The 21402-nt window shown below is 44.4% G+C and overlaps 1 protein-coding gene across 4 annotated transcripts in view; it reads left to right on the top strand.

Moving 5' to 3' along the window:
- Positions 1-21402, top strand: part of LOC111869206 (glutaminase kidney isoform, mitochondrial) — a 32832-nt gene that overhangs the window by 4856 nt on the left and 6574 nt on the right. Inside the window, exons 2-14 of one of the 4 annotated variants that reach the window (XM_023860514.2) lie at positions 3693-3790; positions 5335-5373; positions 6803-6911; positions 7913-8052; positions 8498-8627; positions 9911-10038; positions 11338-11453; positions 12876-12997; positions 13602-13760; positions 15102-15278; positions 16285-16416; positions 17324-17478; positions 19549-19689. In XM_023860514.2, the coding sequence (XP_023716282.1) occupies positions 3693-3790; positions 5335-5373; positions 6803-6911; positions 7913-8052; positions 8498-8627; positions 9911-10038; positions 11338-11453; positions 12876-12997; positions 13602-13760; positions 15102-15278; positions 16285-16416; positions 17324-17478; positions 19549-19689 (1646 nt within the window). Of the gene's footprint in view, positions 1-3692; positions 3791-5334; positions 5374-6445; positions 6714-6802; positions 6912-7912; positions 8053-8497; positions 8628-9910; positions 10039-11337; positions 11454-12875; positions 12998-13601; positions 13761-15101; positions 15279-16284; positions 16417-17323; positions 17535-19548; positions 19690-21402 lie in introns of those variants that run through there. The other 3 variants (XM_033753333.1, XM_023860515.2, XM_023860516.2) reach the window with 3 other exon arrangements.

Below are 21402 nucleotides of genomic sequence, written 5' to 3' on the forward strand. Positions count from 1 at the left end.
TTCGGGAAGGTAAGAATAGAGTTTTAAAATATTTACATGACACCTACAAACAATTAACGCCAGTCGGTTGTTGTTTTGAGTATCGAGACGATCGAGACATTTGCGATGATCGATAATGAGCCGGTGTCTGGACACGGGCACCGTGAACAGTTGAAGGCAATTGGTCCGCAAGTAAACATGATGACCCAGACGCGCTAAATATAGACTTTTGTTGTGTTCTTGTTTAAATTTATTCGGTTAATTAACATACGGGAAGTTATAATTCATTTTCATTATGGAGGTAAATGGAGACTTGTTCATTTTCACTGTCTTTGAGTCCAGTTGTGCTCCCGGAAACAATTCCTGCAGATTAACCCTATAAATACCGAGCAATGCATAAAGTGAAAATAAATGAAGATCAAATATGATTGACTGCCTTTCCAATGTTCTCTCTTTTGTGGGATGGTTTAGGATGCCGTCAGACTCTAGATTATGGAGTCGAATAATGCAGAATGGATTGGGAAGGATACGGGAAGGAGCAACCGTGTATTTTTACAAGATGTTAACATTGTTTCAGCTTCATTTTGATGAAAATCATTCCACTGTAAAACGAATTATATATAAACTGACGTGGGCCTATCTGGCTTGAATTATTTTTCTTTTCTCTCTCTATATTATTCATTGATCTATTCCTGAATTTGGGATATTATCTTATTTATTTGTTGGTAAGAGCTGAGGTTTCCACGTCGGTGACTATGAAGAATGCCGTCTTCTGCGCAGCCACCTGCTCGAGCTGGTTCCTCGTTCGTGGATTTTTTCTTTTTTTACCCTGAAGATGGATGCGAAATTTTCCTCCGAAACATTGTTTTATACTATGTCTACACTGCGCAACATCCCAGAAGGCAGCATTCTTCATATTTATTTGTAGTTTACCGGCATCGTCAGGAACCAGGTTTGTATACCGTTGAATAACCGGATGTGGGAGGGAGGGGTAGTGGCCTATGTCGAGACACTGTTACGTCTTTCGTCTATAGGGACTGAGCAAAACCACGAACATCCTCAGTCAGGACAGCCGAAATCCTGGACAAGATTCGAACTGTACACCCCCCAAAAATACAACACAGCAGTGCTACTGAGCGAGATGTCTTTCTATTTCTTTTCTTGTGAGTTAAGCTCGTGTCCCAAGTCCAAATCTTATTAAACTTAAGAACTCCTCGTAGTACAAAGAAATTAAATTAAAAGTATAGTAAATATCCGAGGATAAATTTATGTTGAAACACTTTTTACTCCTTTGTAATCTTGGTACAAAGATAATAAATAAAACGCATAATGGAAAGGAGACCTCTATTTTTTCTTCTTCTTGTATGCATGTACACAAAATTACTACCAACATCAACACCACCAACCTGCAATTTCAAATCCACACATAAGGACGTCAGACAAATGTAAATTAGGAAGAAAGCAGTCTTCTGGGGTTTGGCACCGTGTATATGTGGTGTTNATTACGTTTGTAAAATATAAAGTTATCACGCCACACCATGAAAATATATCAGGGAGTGACGGTGTAGCTGCACCCATTCTCAACCTCGGCAGTAGATGGAAGCCATGTTGGGGCACGCGGTAGCGTAGTTGGTTCAGGCACTATGCTACAAGCCGGAAGGTCACAGGTTAGATTCCCGAAAAGATCGTTCGATATTTCAGTTACCTAATCCTTCCAGCCGCACTATGGCCCTGGAGTCGACTCAGCCTCTAACAGAAATGAGTACCAGGAATCTTCCTGGGGGTAAAAGGCGGCCGGCACGTGAGGCTGACAACCTCACCTACATCTATGAACCAATTGTCTTAGTAAATATAGGAACCTCAACATCTCACAACCCTATGAGCCTCCACGGCCTGTTACAGGGACAGATTTACCTTTTTTTTATAAGAAAATAATGTAAATCCATTAAAATATCGAGACTGGTATTTTTCACGATTACAATATCTTCTCGTATTCTACGAGAGCCGCAGCTGAACGATCCGCATGTGTCTCGCCAGCCATAGTTTGACTACATCTCGTTTAAACCCTTATATTCACCGACTTGTGATAAATACAGCAGCTGCGGGAAGGAGACGTGATGATACGGTGATTGTAATCATCGTGTCATCTGGTGTAAGTCACGTAAATGTAAATTTCTTTATTTCACATAAGAGTAAGCAAGCCTAGAGCTCGACATACGTTGCTAACTGTAAGAAGGTGTTTCAAGTTCAGTACCATATCTCGTAGCTTTCTGACATTAAATTAAATTCACTTCGCGAAAGCTGCCAAACAAATGCTAATTGATCTTAAAAGATCTCGGATAGCTTCTCCAAGTCGTCCCGAGCAACAACACAACAAATATAATAAGCTTATTGGCGGGTGCATGTTGACGGGCTGAGTTCGAGACTCTCACAGCTGTGACTGTGAAGGGTAGATCCTTTGGGTTATGATACCATGTGGTTAAGAGACACCACGACGTTTCGGAGGAACATATCACCTCCATAGTTGAAATACAACGAAAGAAATCAGTAGAAGAAGAAAGCAAGGCTGAGGATGGAGGCGATGTGTTCCTCCGAAACGTCGGGCTCACGCCGATCTGCACGGCGTTACAACCTGTAAAATTATTCGTGTATCCAGATGTTTTGAAATGCGTTCCTCTCTCTTCGACATTTTATAATGTGTACATTCTACTCTAAGGAACCGGGATAGTTCAGTCAATATAGTGAATAGATTACGGGCTGGAAGACAGAGGGGTCTGGGTTAGACTCTCGGTAGGGACAGAAAATTTTTCCCTTCTTTATGGCGTCTAGACCAGGTCTAGAATCCACCAAGCTTCGTAACTAACGGGTTCCGGGAGCTACGAGTATTTCCGGGGGCATAAAACGGCCAGTATGAGCTCCACTAATGCCGAGGTTAAGCATGCCTATGTCTATCTATACCTCAATTCCCCATTCGTCTTCATAGCATCAGGCTTAATTAAGAGCCGGGACAACTTTACATTTGCTTACGCAGAGTATTCAAGACAGAATATCATATTTTAATTGTTAATATTAGGTACGAGGGAGACTCAGTAAATAGGTAACAAGTTGATATAAAACGTAAAACATGCGATATTCTAACCTGGAAGAAAACATTTATTTCTCGACATATCCTCCACCAATATTGATACTCTTGTCCCATCGCGTCGAAACCTACAGCACAGAAGTCTTCTGACTGCTGTCTCAGCAACTTCCGCACCTGATCGGGCATCATCTGCAACTTTTGAACGCCCTTGAAGGAATTTTTCGACCAAGATTTGAACCGCTTTACGCGACAAACACTTCCCACCGTAAACAGAAAATGTTTCTTTATTAACATCCTTTGCGATGAGTCTCTTTAACCACAGAAAAACGCATAACAGAAAGTAACTCTTCTATAGAACATTCCTGAAGCACGGTCGCCATTTTGACTGCTGAAACCAGCCACTGAATATGCGCATGCGCACCTGGTACCTAGACTGTGATTAAGCTGGACTGTGCTGCTACCTAGTGATATACATAGAAAACATATTACGCCCATTACAGCTGTTTTACTTCTATTTGTGTCCTATTTACTGAATCTCCTTCATATATTTACTTTTCGTCTTTTATTGTTATTATTTCGAAAGTGTAGGGGTGGGTTGACAATGCTTTCAAACAAGTTCTTTGTCTTGCAGGTGGAATCAGTTCCACACAAAGCAGCAGTTGCACAGATGTTCACGCCCGAGGACGAGTTCAGGAAGAGACGCAGTGCAGGAACTCGTGAGAGTCGGAGGTAAGTGGGAAAGTCGACAAATGGCTGTGCAGAGACTCGAACCGCGGCAGAGAAATCTGTGGTTAAAGTCTCCGACGGATACATGTGGTTGTCGACAACTGGCATGTGTAATGTGAAGTCACTGGAAAAGACCGGGGTTGCAACGCACTAAGGTTGGTGTTAGTGATTCAGAGACATCGAGAAGTCTTCGGGCTTGAAATGAACCGAAAATCTTTCGCGCTGGCCAAAAAAACTTGGCTCGATGTCTTCAGAGAATATATACGTGTATTCGCGTAAGAAGACACTTTCGGGTCTTCATAAGGCTGTACTGTGACAGGAGAAACCTAAATAGCTTTACAGCCTCTCTACACCTACAGTAAGCTATAAAATGTTCCTGTACAGTCACGAAAAGTGCAGTTCTGGACACTGTTGCAGGTCCCTATCAGGCTGTACGGTGACAGCAGGAACCTAAATAGCTTTACAGCCTCTCTGCACCTACAGTAAGCTATAAAATGTTCCTGTACAGTCACGAAAAGTGCAGTTCTGGACACTGTTGCAGGTCCCTATCAGGCTGTACGGTGACAGCAGGAACCTAAATAGCTTTACAGCCTCTCTGCACCTACAGTAAGCTATAAAATGTTCCTGTACAGTCACGAAAAGTGCAGTTCTGGACACTGTTGCAGGTCCCTATCAGGCTGTACGGTGACAGCAGGAACCTAAATAGCTTTACAGCCTCTCTGCACCTACAGTAAGCTATAAAATGTTCCTGTACAGTCACGAAAAGTGCAGTTCTGGACACTGTTGCAGGTCCCTATCAGGCTGTACGGTGACAGCAGGAACCTAAATAGCTTTACAGCCTCTCTGCACCTACAGTAAGCTATAAAATGTTCCTGTACAGTCACGAAAAGTGCAGTTCTGGACACTGTTGCAGGTCCCTATCAGGCTGTACGGTGACAGCAGGAACCTAAATAGCTTTACAGCCTCTCTGCACCTACAGTAAGCTATAAAATGTTCCTGTACAGTTACGAAAACGTTCACGAAATGTTACGTCGACCGCAACTACATTTTACGAAAGCATTTACAATAACTCTTACCAAGTTTTCGAAACTGTGCCATGATACAAATATATTTCGAGTAATTCTTGAAAACCTAATGAACCCCTGGGGGTTGCGACCCACAGATTGAATTATTTCGATAACTGTTTACTTTCTTTAGACTTCTTGCCATATCTGTTGTGTGTTCAGGACACCGAGTGCATTAGCGTAATGTATAATATATTTTTACTTAAAATGTCTTTATAAAATCCGACCATATACTCATATTAAAAAAAATGTCTTAGCATTATCACAAATCGTTCATAGAAGGCCACTGCATTCTGTTGTCCAACATATGAACTACTTCAACTTTAGTCCGGTGACGTTCTTCACCCGTCCAAATATGTCGATGGGGTTATGTCATTGTCCCGTGTCACAAGACTTGAGGGCACACAGATAACGGCGAGAGGTCTAGCCAAGAGCTGCCATGTTACTAACATCTATCACCTTTTCTTCTGCAATGCTGCTAAGGGGACTTGCTTTCGTCCACGATGCGAGTTACGCCCACGTGTAAGTAATATGCTCTCGAGCAACAATTCAATCAGGGGACGCGATCTAATGGAAAGAACATCTGTACTAAGGCCACAAAAAGAAGTCCAATGGATTGGCTGGTGGAATTCACGGCGTTCGAGAGTTTCCCATCTTCTGTCTATTTGTATTCCTCTCCAGCCCTTCTGGCCTATGTAAACCAGCACAAAGTGCTCGTCTCTAGCGAAGTCTATCACAACAAAATAACAAACTCCGTGGTTTTAGTCCGCAAGCGAAGTATGCCGACCGAGCGACCGCCGCTTGTCGGCGAAGTTTAGTGCCAACTTTAGCGGATTGAGGGTGTCGTGTGGCCAGCGCAACGACTCCCCACGGCCAACTTTAATTTCGGTTTTATAGACCGGAGCCGCTATTTCCTTGAAATAGCTCCTCAATTATCCTCACGAGCCTGAATGCACCCCGTTCCCCGTAAAAAACAGTTTCTCTGTGCTTAATTAGTTAAGCACGACGCAATGTAGATGTATGTGGAAGTGCAGATATAGCTTCATCATTCTTGACTTTGGCGATAGATTGAGGTGAGTGACCAATTTCACGCCCCGTCCGCTTTACTCCCGGGGAAGGAACACCCTGTATCTAATGTGCAGGAGGCTAGGTGAGCCCCAGAGCCGGTCTGGACGCTGTGGAGTAGAGAAAAATCTCTTGCCCCTTCCGGGAAACGAATCCCGACCGTGCAGCTCATAGTTATACCGACTGAGCTATCCAGGTTCCTCTCGTCATATGTATAAAAATAAACTAATAAATCTGTAACGATGACGTATCAAATTACGTCACTACCTGGTGATGACGAAACCTGACGGATGTAGACACAGTTTACGGACAGTGGAATGAAAAGAATGGCTGTACGACTGGAGTGAATTACGTTGGAGGGGGAAGCGTGACAACTCGAGGGAGATGTGGAGGGGGTAGATCCTCGGAACAGCTTTCCGTGGCCTTAGTATAGACTCCATTTACACTTTATATGTAGGCAAACTTTATGTAACAGTTATGTTCCTACAAGAGGGTCAACACAAAGCATGTTACTTAACCTAAAAATGATTTATATGATTGTAGACTTATGTTGGCATGTCAATAAATGCTGTTGAGAGTAATTACATCCAATAAAAGTACTTCTAGTAGCCTCTTCAGCAAGAACAATTGCGTATTTATAGCCGACGAACACTATCAGATCCTATCATTAAAGCTGAATACAGATGGCAGAGTTGCATGAATCTTATTAGTTGCCTAGTTCTCAGTGAAGATTATTGTTGTAACCTCTACGTAGCCATGTTAGACTGGACAGAATATGAAACATCTTCATTCTTTTGGTAAATTGTATCCTCGAAAGTATTTGTAGTTTGGAAAGTGTTTCCTGTGATGTAATGGAGCCATAACGCGTGGTATGTTTCTTTTTCAGTGCCCGCGACCAGGAAACGGCTCACAATCCTTCCAGCACCGAAGACGTCCTCTTCGACATGTTCAGAAATGAGGAAACAGACATACTGCCAATTGGCATGTTCCTGTCAGTGAGTATCTTGGGTTGTATTGACATTCTAAACGCTTAAAACGACAGAACACGTTCAGAAGAATATTAACTTAACCTAAAGTATGTTATTAAAAGTTAATGAAGTAATACCTTTCCTTGTATATTTCGGAATTTCATACTAAATATTTTTGATACTTTAAAAGTAAATTTACTGAGTTGCCATGAAAATATATAGCAACGAAGTTACAGCCATTTTCTATAGTCTTGGATATGACGTCATGTAGTCCGGTAGAAGTTGGCCAACGTTTCGAAGGAAAGTATTGCTTCCATTTTCAATGTATAAAGTAAACCAAATAAGCATTAAATAGAATTCTGCTTACTGCTTAAATCTTGCTGGTTGAAGAGATAATTCTCTCCAAAATTAGAAATGTTTAGGACAGCGCTGAATTTGTAACGCTAGCCATCAGGTGGATGAAACAGGTCCGTCAGCTACGGACTAAAAATATGAAAGAAAACATCTGCATATTCCGGTACACGTTTTATAGGTGACTGGGTGAGCCCCAGAGCCGGTATGGACGCTGTTGAGAAGAGAAAAGAAAGTTTGCCCCTGTCGGGAATTGAATCCTGGCAGTCAAGCCCGTAGTCCAGTCGCTATACTGACTGAGAAATGTTATTTATTTTGCTAGGATACGCACGAAAATTTTGACTTGGTTTATCTAACCTATTCAACACGCCGAAGTTTTCTTTAGGGGGAAACATTGTTAGAAACAATTTTTGAGGGTACGATATACCTTGAGAACTCCTTCGTATTCATTGAGACATTTGGTGCGGTGATTTTGGGGCCCATCTTATGTTGGAAATGGAACTTAGTGCTGGTCTGCATCGCTTTCTCATTTTGGCGCAATCCCAGAGATGTTTAAGCACAGAATTTCTGCGAGGTGCGACTCAGTTCATCTGTGATATCAGCGAACATTTTCGTGGTCAGTTCTAGTTGTTTCACTTTTCGTGAGAACATTAAGGAGAATGCGTTGTTTTATGCAGGCACTACGTAGTACGGGACTGAGGAAAACGGACCCTCGTTTGGCCGAGTTGATGGAAAAACTTCGGGAGGTGCACAAGAAAAGCGGCCATGAAGGTGGATCACCCGAGACGCAGAAACTCAACAGAGAAACTTTTAGAAGGTTAGAAAGAAAACTGGTTCATTTTGTAGAATGTTCCATAAGTGACGGTTATTTACTTATCAAACTTTATTTATAAGTAAAGATAATTTAGTTAGGATACTTCTTCAAACGGACTTCACATCCCGTAACTTCTTTCTGTCATGCGCAACTCAGTAGTCACGACAAAATAATCGTACTATATCAGGCAATAAGTGTAATTAATATCTGACAGTGCGAATATCACTTTTATTCTCTTTGAAATGTCCTTTTTCAGGAAATTGTACTCTTTTTATTCAATTTAGCTCGTGATCTATGATCTTAACGATTTACTGCTACAGATTTTACGCAGCATCCATCCTATTTCCCCTTATGCGCAACTCTGCGGCCACGACAAAATAGTGGTACAGTACATTCACTTACTGAGACATGTGAGGAGTGATGCGAGTGGATGAATGTGTGATTTCAGTGTGGTCTCTTCTAACGTGGTTCTCATATCGCGAGCTTTTCGGCACCAGTTCATCATCCCGGATTTCCAGGGCTTCACGAAACACATCGAGGACTTCTACTGGAAGTGCAAATCCAACACAGAGGGCAAGGTGAGAGACTGTCGAGCACGCTAAATGCTTCATAAAATTCGCCGACACGGTAAAGATGGATATTTGTGACATTATTGTGGGTATGGTGGAAACGGCCGGTCACAGTAGCTGCGCGGTCTAAAGCAGGAACTATTTTCGCTTGTTCATACGCTGGGATCGTGGGTTCGAATCCCATTCAAGGGATGTATGTTTGGTGTGTGTATGCGTTTATTCTGTGTTTAGGTAGCGACATTATGACAGGCTGATCACTCTCCAAGGAGTCCTAGCTACTGTGGAAAATGATTATGGAACTAATAAGAGACCAGGGCCCTGAATGGGCTGGAAGAGTTATTACACAAACTGGGAAACAAGAAACAGTGTATATACAATTCTTTTTTAAAAATGTAAGGGTGAGATACAACTATCGAGAAGACAGATGATTCTTACTTAGTTTATAAAGTAGCGGCCTCCGTAGTCTAGGGGTAATATTCCCACCTCGTGGGTTGAAACCCGGCGGAGGTCGTGGAATTTTTAAGGGCGAAAAATTCAGGGAACAAGTCCTCCGGGAGGACTTTAAGCCGTGGGTCCCGTGTCGTAGCTTTACGGCACGTAAAAGGACCTCATGTCTCAAGGGGACCTCTGAGCCAAATTCAGGACGTTTCCCGCCCAACAGTAGTCTCTAACGCCTCTGGTAGATGAGGGAAGCATCGAGATACCGCTGAGCCAGTAGAGGCCGAACTCGCTGGCTGAGTCGGGACTGATGGCACGCACCAGTACCGGTAGGGAATAGAGACTGGTAGAATATCTTAGGGGGACGCATAATGGACCAACAGTTGGTCTAAGTGCATGGGGAAACCCACCCTCTCCAATACAATACAATACAATACAATACAATACAATACGTTTATAAGGTATTTCGGCTGTCATTACTCTATCAAGATTACGGTAGTCTGATGTGTGACGCCGTATAGTTTGGTAGATGTGTATTAACTTTTTAGAGGAACTTCGTGCAGCTCGAGGGTAATATGGAGGGTATCGAGCCATAGGACAACATCTTGTGGCCTCTGTGTACGCACTACTTTCTAATTGAATCCAGTGGCGGCACGTGTGAAGTCCGCCGAACGCTGGGGACACGAGTTCAGATCTCACATATATATTATGTTCGTGCGACTCCTACTGATAGCTACATTTAAGGTTCTGCTGGCGGTTAATCTTCCCGACCAATCCCCCCTGTCCCAGAAGAGACAGGGCTCTGGTTATCTGGACACAAGTTTGTCAGCTGTTCTGTTCCGACGCTGTTCCAGGTAGCCGCCTACATCCCCCAACTCGCCCGCATGAATCCTGACTACTGGGGCATCAGCGTCTGCACCATCGACGGGCAGAGATTCTCAATCGGTGACGTCAACATCCCCTTCACACTCCAGTCCTGCAGGTAAGGAAGGTAAAGGCAAGAATATCGCTATGTTCAGCCCGTAGCACGCCACGCCACGCCACTGCAACTACATGCATGAGCGCCGCTACAAAATGGCGCACGAGGGCGGGCGGAAAGACTGAGCATGCGTACTACCGTCTTTCCCCCTACTTTTGCAAAAGGAAAACAGAATTTTAGTTCCCCATGTAGCAGGTATTGTGAGTGATGGCTGTGTTTGTGACCTTTTGTAAGAACAATACCTTTTTCACGTTTTAATTTGCATTCATTGGTTAAAATGTAAAGTTATCCCTGTGCTTAACTAATTAAACACTACACCATGAAGGGGTATGGGAAGTGGATGTATAGATCCAAGTTTTCTTGGAGATGAGCAGTCAGCTTCACTCTCCTCCCGCTTTGCCCCCGGGGGAAAAAATCCCTTGTACCCATTGGATAGTTACGCTTATAAATATTGCAAAAAAAATTATTATGAAATGTTCTGAGTTTCAGGTAAGCAACCACAAGTAGAGGAACTTGCTGTGACGTCGCTCATAGGTCTTGTTATCATTGTTTGATTTTAGCCAGAATTTCGGGGAACGCGGCAGCGTGGATGCTTGAGGCACCTCATCAACCGATGAGGTTGATTTTTTTTTTTTTGCAATTGCCCTAATCATTCCAGCCGCATTACGGCTCTGGGGTCGACTCAGCCTCTGACAGAAATGAGTACAAGGAATATTCTTGGGGGTAAAGGGCGACCGGCGCGTAAGACTGACAACCTTACCGCCATCTGTGAGCCGATTATCTAGAAAATGTGGGAGCCTCAACGTCTCACAATCCTATGTCCTTCATGGTCTGATGCAGGGATACTTTTTGCAATATACAGACAAAATTTGATGAAACTTTCCAATATCGAATTTTGTGCAAATGCGTGCAGCTGTTCTCCAAGTTGTTACATAAGGACAGATATCGTGAATGCTGACGTCAACATCAAGTAGTGGCATGGATCGTTACGTAATATCTAGAACATCAATAAATTGTATTTATAACATAAAATACCAACCAAAGTCGCCATTAGGGAAAGTCGTCGAACATACGGGATTTTTCTTCCGTAAAGTTGGCTAATGAAGGTGTGACGTACACTCAGAGGTGTTTCAGATATACAGTTGGGCGATTTTTTTAAAATTTCGTTAGGAATGAATCAAGCAAGAATGAAACAAGAAGCTAATAAATTAATTAATTAAAGAGAAATGCATAGGAAAGATAATGATAAGATAAGATTCAAAGTTGGTCTGTAAACGATGAATCTGGGTTTGTCTGTTGCAGCAAGCCTCTGATGTACGGCATCGCGTTGGATCATCTGGGCAGTGACGTAGTGCATCAGTACGTGGGGCAGGAACCCAGCGGTCGCAATTTCAACGAGCTAGTTCTGGACTATAACAGTGAGTACTCATGTGCCTTCTACGCTTTGGTCTTGACTGTAATGGTAGAAAAGGAGCTGCATAATTGTGTACTCTTCACGAAAGTGGAGGGTGAGAGTAGACAAGGATATAACGGACATGAGAAAGAAGAGAAATGCACACAACGATTAGGTATAAAACCCTGCAGCAAAGAGCCTACTTGGCACGACTATAAGTTGACGGGATGATAATATTAAACTGTATTGTTACCTGTATGAGTGACTATACAAGGTTTGGATTGGTAATTGGATCTATTGGGCACTTACAGATCCTAACTACAAGTAATTGCAGCGCTATCGCTAATTCATACACTCCACAATTCACCACAGCACCTACTAAATCTTCTCAGTCTGCTGTGTCTTCACTAGCCGTTGCCTGGTAACGGCTTCCAACGCCGTAGGTCCCTCAAATTCCTTGTAAATGACTTCACGTCCCTCCGGCTGTCGCCTAACTCACTACAGCCCTCGAGCTGAACTAACCGGGTTCTAAGTGCCGAACTCAGCAAAGTCAAAATCACATTGCGACTGACTGTCAGTCAGTAAGTCTTGGTGTCGAGCCCCATCTGGAGCTCATGACCAGATATTAATTATTACCTTTTGACAGTTAAGGTCTTGTTCCTGTGGGGCGCCCTCTCTGACCAGAGGACGGGTCTGTCTTTCGTATATGCTGCTGGCCCTTGCCAGCGCAGTCTTCCTCTGGTCCGAGTCCCTTGGGACTTGCGACCATATTTTACTGTCTCAGATTTGAGACTTCCCTTTTCGTCAACTTTTCGACTCGCAGGGTCACTGTCCCAGTCCTCACAACCACTATCGACTCCTTATGGAGCTTCGGCACGGACAGCATAGAAAACGCCTCTGCCAACAGTTCTTAAATTGTTACATCACGCAGCTATCGATCGGACCACTTAGAGAACACCATTCCTCTGTTGATGTTTAGAGCCATTACCTAGCAATTGCCGTTATTTACAGAGTCATTACTTAGCAACGGGTCTGCATGCTACAATATCAAAGAAAGAAGTCGGGACGGTGAACTGGATTCGTGTAACTCAGGATAGGGAACAATTGTAACTTTTGCGAACAAGGTAATGAACATTTCTGTTCTATAAAATGCTGGAATATTTTTACTAACGACTTTTAGCTTCTAGCGTTGAAGAATCGCTGACGCTTTTAATCGGTGCCTGGATCGAATCTCGGCTGAGACACAAGCTAACCTGAATGGGGTGTTTTCTTGGTTTTCCTCAATCCCTTCAGGTAAAATCGTTGAAGGTATTGTGAATACGCCATGACCACTTCCTTTCAAATCCCTTCCAATTCATCAGTCATCCTCCCATGCGACGATATATAGCCCTAGTGTAGGTGCTGACAGCCGTGTTGAGTAAACCACAGCCATTCTTTCCTGCCACAGAGAAGCCTCACAATCCAATGATCAACGCTGGGGCCATCTTGGTGTGCGCGCTGCTCAAGACACTGGTCACCCCTGAAATGAATCTTGCAGAGAAGTTCGATTTCACCATGAACTACTTCAAGGTCAGTAGTCTGATATCTACATTCGCACCTGCCTACTTGGGCAGGGCCTTCATCACAATTTGGTAAGATACGCACAGCCAAGAACTCTCCTGCGTTCGAGGTTTTCACAGCGGTGGTCAGTTTCACGCCGCGGGTCTTTTACCCCCGGGGACTTAAGCCGCAATGCCCAGTGCATAGGAGGTTGAGGGATACCAGGGGTAGTCTGGTAGCTGTGGAGAAGAAAAAATGTGCTTCCCCCTTTCCGAGGATCGAAACCCGACTCCTCCATTGTCCAGCCTTTACCTTAGCCGCTGTACTAACAATAAAACTGAAGGTATCCCTGTAACAGGCCATGGAGGCCCATAGGGTTGTGAGACGTCGAGGCTCCCGCGTTTTCTAGACAATCTGCTCACAGATGGCGGTGAGGTCAGCCTTTACCCCCAGGAAGATTCCTGGTACTCATTCCTGTTAGAGGCTGAATCGAACCCAGGGACATAGTGCGGCTGGAAGGATTAGGAAAACTAAAAAATTAAATAACCTCATCAGGAATCGAACCCGCGACCTTCCAACTTGTAGCATAGATAAATAAAAAATGTCTGTCTTTTGGACATATGTTGTGTTGCAGAGGCTGGCCGGGGGGGAACATCTAGGGTTCAACAACTCCGTGTTCCTCTCCGAACGAGAGTCAGCAGACCGAAACTACGCTCTGGGTTTCTTCATGAGGGAACACAAGTGCTACCCTGAGAAGACCAACTTGAGGGAATGTATGGATTTCTACTTCCAGGTGAGGAAGCCAGCTGGCCACCTGCTCCTCCCCCACCCCAATTGAATTTTCAAAAAGATTTACATAAGAAGAAAATTATTCTTTAAAGTAATTTAGCATTCCATACTAGGCCAGTGGTTCCCAAACTTTTCGGGCTACCTCCCCCTTGGTTCCATAAATACATCCCCAGTCCTACCCCATAGCTCAGGCGGTTAGTCGCCAACCTCCCACCGCGGCGGCCCCGGTTCGAGCCGATGTCAGGTCATGTGGGATTTGTGGTGGACGAAGTGTCACTGGGGCAGATTTTTCTCTAAGTACTTCAGTTTCCCCTGCCAATTCTCATTCCACCGACTGCTCTACATCACCTAACATCCGGGGCTGTTACAGTGGGCCAGTAGTGGCCGCAGTAGCAAGTGGACTCAGTCTCACCCCACTCCAAGAAAAAAAAAATCTTAATGTGACGGATGGGCTTTAGGAAGGGCTACAGTGGCCTACAGTCACTTCAGTCGTCAATAAGCGGACAAGGCGCTCGGAAAGGCCCACAGCCAACTTTGGGAACCCCTGGCCAAAGCGACAAGTACAGATAGCCTTACAAACGGTTGAAACTTGATGTCGGATCAGAGCACTAATTTCTTGGCTTTAAAGCCATTTAGTTCGGAGTGAGCCCGACGTTTCGTAGGAACATTTGTCCTCCATCTTCAGGGCACGGTTCACAGTAACTGACGCCTGCTTTTGCTGGTGTCTTGCTTGGCTTACACTTCAGCCCTGAAGATGAAGAACATTATCTCCGAAACGTCAGGTTCTCTCCGGACTACACGGCGTTACAACCCAGAACACAGTACTCGTCGGCTGAAATTTTGGAAAATTTTGGGGGGTGCGACACTGGCTATTCTGAGGTTCTTTATGGTTTTCCTCAGTCCTTCCATGCAAATTCTGGGGTATTACGTCAATCAGGTCATGACTACTTCCATTCAAATCGTTTCTAATTCATCAATCACCAGTTCTATTATTTGACGATTCCTTTTTTTATTGGTGCCACAACCCTGTATCTTGGCATCCTCCATGGTTTCGTAATTTTTTTCCGGTGTTGGGTCGTTAACCCCACGCCCAAATTCAAATCTGGAATACCAGGGACTACCTTTCGTCTGACCCCTACCCTTCAATCTGTCTGCCATGGTGGCGCTACCAGGAGCCTACACTCCCGCCAGCATAGATCTGCGTGTAATTGGGGCGCGAAAACCTCCTCTTCACGGTAAGGCAGAGGAGAATCATTCAATATTATATAGTCTGAACATGGACAGCGTTGCCAAACAAACCACGCAGATGTTGCCGTTTACATGACCACTTGTATGAACCCTACAGTGCTGCAGTATGGAGGCCACTTGCGACACTATGGCAGTGATATCGGCCACTCTGGCCAACGGCGGGATCTGCCCCATCACGGAGGAGAAGGTGCTGAAACCGGAGGCAATCCGAGACGTGTTGTCCCTGATGCACAGCTGTGGCATGTATGATTACTCGGGCCAGTTTGCCTTCAAGGTAGGTCACTCAGTCCGGCTCTGTGACGTCAGTCAGCTGTGATTTGGTCTAAATTATCTGGTGATACCATTCGTTCTTAAAGTCTCTGTGACAATTTTGACGACACAGCGTCGTTAAATAATCATCCCATATACATATATATAGTCGTTTTGTACGCGGTAGATTTATTATTGACATTACGCAATTTCAGGTTACCATAGCAACAAGTTGCCAAGCGCCAACACGCTGCATGCATATAAACTACGTTGTATGTCGCGAACGAGGGAGCAGTCTTTTCCGTCAGTATATCGTGTCTATTCTGTTAGTACTGATACTGTTTTGATATGTATAAATTGTGTGTTTTATACTATATAAAGGACATGGTTTGCGACTGATTATTTGTTCGTGTTATTCATGGGAGATAACGTAGAACGTCAGTAGATCACGTGTAGGCCTGGAAGGGAAGAGAGTTAGAAACATGAAAGCTTATATAATAAATGATTAAACTTTCTGTTGAATTCTCAACGATTTTTACACAAATAAATTAAACAAAATAATCGTTGTTTTAGTTTGGAGCCAAATAAATACATTAATTAATCCATTATCCCACGTGGCAGGCAGCAAAGTAACTGCATGGCGGTCAGCGTGCAAGATAACAGACATATCTGCAGTAAAGCAACAGTGAAACGGTATTTAGGGCTGGAACAAACACAGCGACATCGGTCGTACGGAAAAATGTCGTACGATTTTTTTGCCGTACGACCTCCTTTTCACACTAGAGCGACCAAATACATTTCTTTGCTCTCCGACTGCCGTACGGTAGATGTCGCATGTCGTCACGTATGAAAGCTAAGACTACACTTTATATTCTACTACTTGATGCTGCATGAACCGTACGGACGTCGTACGACCGATGTCGCTGTGTGTGTTCCAGCCCTTAGACTTCTGTTAATAAATTTCATTCTGTGGGAAGATGTCCGTTGATTTCTCCCCTCACGTCTGCATTTCTGTTGTCACCGTGCCACAGGTGGGGCTGCCTGCCAAGTCCGGAGTGTGTGGGGGGATCCTGCTTGTCATCCCCAACGTGATGGGCATCTTCGCGTGGTCTCCGCCCCTGGATCCACTGGGCAACAGCTGCAGAGGCCTCCAGTTCTGTGAGGTGAGCTCTTGGCTGCCTTGGCGCCGTACGTTGTCCGTAGACAATGACGTGTGAAGGGCTTAGTCAGATTCCCTGGACCTGTTCCTGACAAATGTGGAATGATGGAGCATCGGCAGGTCCTCTGGGTGCCCTCTCTTCAGCAAGTTCTCCCCATAACGTGTAAAAATCTCTTCTGTTCAGACAGTTCTCCCCGTAACGTGTCAAGGCCTCCTTTGTTCAGACAGTTCTCTCTGTAACGTGTCAAGGCCTCCTGTGTTCAGACAGTTCTCCCCGTAACGTGTCAAGGCTTCCTGTGTTCAGTATGTTGTCTTCCAGCGACTCCGATCCTCCAGATATGTCGTGTTTTCTGATGTCCGGATTCTCAGTACGACAAGAACTATTGTTCTTTCCTGAACTAGAATCTAACGATTTCAAATCATACCAATATTCACTGTTATAATTCAAAACTAACTGATTTATCCGCCTTTTAACTAAATTTTAATTGGATTCTATACGTACCATTTTCTTTAGCATTCCAAAACTCTGAACCCATCCATTCCTTCCGGAATGTATTTAAGGGTTTGTGCGGTTCTCACAAAAAACAGTCACCTTACGTTATAATCCAGTGGGTACCGCTCCTGCTTCATATCCGGCAGGCCCGGGTTCAGTCCTCGGCCGGGAAACCTTTTATCTTAACCGAGATATTTGTTATTTTTCGCGGGTAAATGCTGGAATGTTATCTGAAATTGGCCACGACCACTTCTTTCCCCATCCTCTCCAATTCATTAGTCATTAATAAGAGTAACGTAAACACTCGCTAATCCGAAGTAATAAGGGGCGGGGCAGATTTTAACCGGATAAGCGATAATCTGGATTAGTGAAGCAGAAGTAACGAGATAAGCATTGCTGAGGCGCTGTGCTCTTGCAGGAACTGGTTAATGTGTTCAACTTCCACCGTTACGATAACCTGAAGCACGCTTCGAACAAGAAGGACCCAAGGCGCCAAAAGTACGAGACTAAAGGTCTCAGCATCGTGAACCTACTCTTCTCTGCTGCCAGTGGTGACGTCACGGCCATGAGGAGGTCAGCACACTCAGGGCTTCAGCTTAGCTGATAGTCGCTCAGCTCGTCAGAAATACGTATGCACATCTGTTACATTTTCATTATTGTCAAGATTTTACGATACGATACCAGTAAAAGCTGAAGATGGAAGCAGGAAATTCCTCCGAAACATTGATACCTATGTACAATACTTCACACAGTCATATCTCAGAGGACAGTTATCTTAAGCTATGAACTAAAACATCAGAGGTAAATGAGCGAATTCATTTAGTGAATAGGTAAGAAAATTAATACCCATTTTTCCTTAACACCTTCCATGTTACCAACAAGTTATGTCGGACTGATGTCGTCATCGTCCGCCCTGTATACGATGTAGTATGTACTGTGTAACTAGAGAAACGTCTTCCGCCTAACTTTAAATTAAACGCATCAGATAGATGGGCCAAAACAGGGCCCAGAAAACACAAGTTTTACCAGTAGGGATGGAAATGGCTCTTCGGAACTAGGAAGATGACCCGTTCATAATTGGGCAGACACTCCATTTCAGAACTAGGCAGACACTTGAGTTCAGATCTAAGTATAAACTCCAGAACTAGGCACACTCCAGTTCAGAAATGGGCAGACACTCCATTTTAGAACTAGGCAGGCATTCCAGTTCAGAACTGGGCAGACACTCGAGTTCAGAACTGGGCAGACACTCGAGTTCAGATCTAAGTATAAACTCCAGAACTAGGCACACTCCAGTTCAGAACTAGGCAGACACTCCAGCTCAGAAGTAGGCAGACCCTCCATTTCAGAACTAGGCAGACACTCCAGTTCGGAACTGGACAGACACCCCGTTTCAGAACTGGACAGGCACCCCGATTCAGAACTAGGCAGACACTCCAGCTCAGAAGTAGGCAGACCCTCGATTTCAGAACTGGGCAGACACTCCAGTTTAGAACTGGGCAGACACCGCGATTCAGAACTAGGCAGACACTCCAGCTCAGAAGTAGGCAGACCCTCGATTTCAGAACTGGGCAGACACTCCAGTTTAGAACTGGGCAGACACCGCGATTCAGAACTAGGCAGACACTCCAGCTCAGAAGTAGGCAGACCCTCGATTTCAGAACTGGGCAGACACTCCAGTTTAGAACTGGGCAGACACCGCGATTCAGAACTAGGCAGACACTCCAGCTCAGAAGTAGGCAGACCCTCGATTTCAGAACTGGGCAGACACTCCAGTTTAGAACTGGGCAGACACCGCGATTCAGAACTAGGCAGACACTCCAGCTCAGAAGTAGGCAGACCCTCGATTTCAGAACTGGGCAGACACTCCAGTTTAGAACTGGGCAGACACCGCGATTCAGAACTAGGCAGACACTCCAGCTCAGAAGTAGGCAGACCCTCGATTTCAGAACTGGGCAGACACTCCAGTTTAGAACTGGGCAGACACCGCGATTCAGAACTAGGCAGACACTCCAGCTCAGAAGTAGGCAGACCCTCGATTTCAGAACTGGGCAGACACTCCAGTTTAGAACTGGGCAGACACCGCGATTCAGAACTAGGCAGACACTCCAGCTCAGAAGTAGGCAGACCCTCGATTTGAGAACTGGGCAGACACTCCAGTTTAGAACTGGGCAGACACCGCGATTCAGAACTAGGCAGACACTCCAGCTCAGAAGTAGGCAGACCCTCCATTTCAGAACTAGGCAGACACTCCAGTTCGGAACTGGGCAGACACTCCAGTTGAGAACTGGGCAGACACTCCAGTTGAGAACTGGGCAGACACCCCGATTCAGAACTAGGCAGACACTCCAGCTCAGAAGTAGGCAGACCCTCCATTTCAGAACTAGGCAGACACTCCAGTTGAGAACTGGGCAGACACCACGATTCAGAACTAGGCAGACACCCCGATTCAGAACTAGGTAGACTAATAGAAAAGACCTGGGGATGATCATGCGTTATACTAAAAGACATTATTACACTGTTTGACTCGGAAATATGTTTCTGCGTGTGCCGTTGTTTGGAACGGCACAGGAAAGAGCTTCCCAAAAGTGGAGCTACCTCCGTTTGCAGCCCTAGTCACGAAACCTGTGTGCGTGTGTGCAGGCACAAACTGTCGGGCATGGACATGACGCTCTGTGATTACGACGGTCGCACTGCGCTCCACCTCGCGGCTGCCGAGGGACATCTCGAGTGCGTGACCTTCCTCCTGGAGCACTGCAACGTGCCATACAACACCAAGGACAGGTCAGTGCACGAGCAGACTCGTCATTACGCCTTCTTCTACTGCACAGAGTTTGGAGCATTTCAAGCAATCGGATTATTGGTGTGTGTAGTCTGTATCTCCACCATTTGAGTGTTTCTGAGTGAAGTTTCCCCTGCGTTTGTAACGAAATTTTAAAAAAAAAAAAAAAAACTGACCGGTCAGTCTGTTCGAAAGTTACAGCTCCGGAACAAGTGAAAGAATTTTCATGAAACTTGTTTAATTTGTGGAATAACCAACTAGCTCCACGGCTAAATGCCTTTATAGAGGAGTTAATGGTTTGATGTAAAGTTTCTGTCTTCTGAAATGCTAGGCATATAGTCCAGTTAAGGTCTACTGGCATTTCGGGGGAACATATCGACTCCGTTTTCAGTGTCGGAATGCAGGAAACCATGAGTAAGTATGCAACAAAAGCTGTAGAGAGAATTAAAATTAAAACGAAACAAAGACCTTGTTTCCAATACATCTTTCCTGCCAAGTCTTTGAGACAATGAAATGAAAGTTATGTTTATGCTCTGATATCCCGTAAGTTATGAACCCCTGGACTGAAAGAGCACCAGTGGGATCCCGTATGCAGGAGGTGGCGCAAATATCTGTCCCCCCACTGGAGGCTTTTAAAAAAAAATCAAATTTGAAGAGACTATACCAAATGTTAATAATAAAATCCACAACAGTTTTTTAAGCAGGAAGTTCTGGGAGGAATTAATCGCCTACAATCCTTTGATACGTCACGTATCGCGTTGGAAACGACGCCTGCAACAATCGCTCTTTTGCCTCGGCAAATTGTTTACCAAGCCGTTACGTGATAACAATATGGAGGTGCACAGAAAAACCCACAAACTCTCCTTTGATACCATATGGTCCGCATAGAAGACGACGATTCCTTTAATTCTTCTTTGTTTCCTATATTGTTTGCCGCGGGAACGTGTTTGCCGAGCCGTTGCCTAACAACGATAACGGGAATATACCACAGACTGATAGGATTATTTATGAATTACACCGCTGAGATGGACTCAAGTGCCATGATATTGTGGCGTGCCGCCTAAAAGCCAGAATATTTTGAGTCAAATCAGGCGTCCATTGCTAGACAACGGCTTGTTGAAACACGTGGCAGGGTTAACAAGCTGAAACAGATTATTGCTGAGTAACGCTAGGCAAGTTTCATAAAGATTGGTTCTGGCATTCTAAAGCTTATAGGCTGGATACACAAACACACAGACAGTAAGGTAATGTCATAAGCTTTTTGTATTTTTTTTCAAAGTAAAGAAAGTAGGCTAAATATCATTCTTCTCTGCTGAACACTAGGGAAATCGGCAAGGATAATATTAAGAGACTTAAATGTAACTTTGTATGCAAACTGTTTCTGTACCGCCCGACACATTTAGGCGACCTCCAATTCACAGGTCGCAAATTAAACAGATTATAAGAACAAATTATAAATCACTCCGTTCAATGTGACCTGTAAGTTTTTTACTACATAAAAACTTAACACCCTTACATGTTTCGGTCTCTGTGGACCATCTTCAGAGGGCAAACATCACTACAAATGGGAAACCACTATCACATAATTTGTTTACACGCAAAGTACGTACACTTATATGTTACAACACACAGTACACAGAATAGAACATTTCACAAACACAGCAGTTTCCTGGGAATGTAAGTTTTAAAAAATTGTATAAAATTCCTTGTTAAAA

The sequence above is a fragment of the Cryptotermes secundus genome, unplaced genomic scaffold (genome assembly GCF_002891405.2).
Source record: "Cryptotermes secundus unplaced genomic scaffold, Csec_1.0 scaffold2069, whole genome shotgun sequence".
In the NCBI taxonomy this organism is placed as follows: Eukaryota; Metazoa; Arthropoda; class Insecta; order Blattodea; family Kalotermitidae; genus Cryptotermes; species Cryptotermes secundus.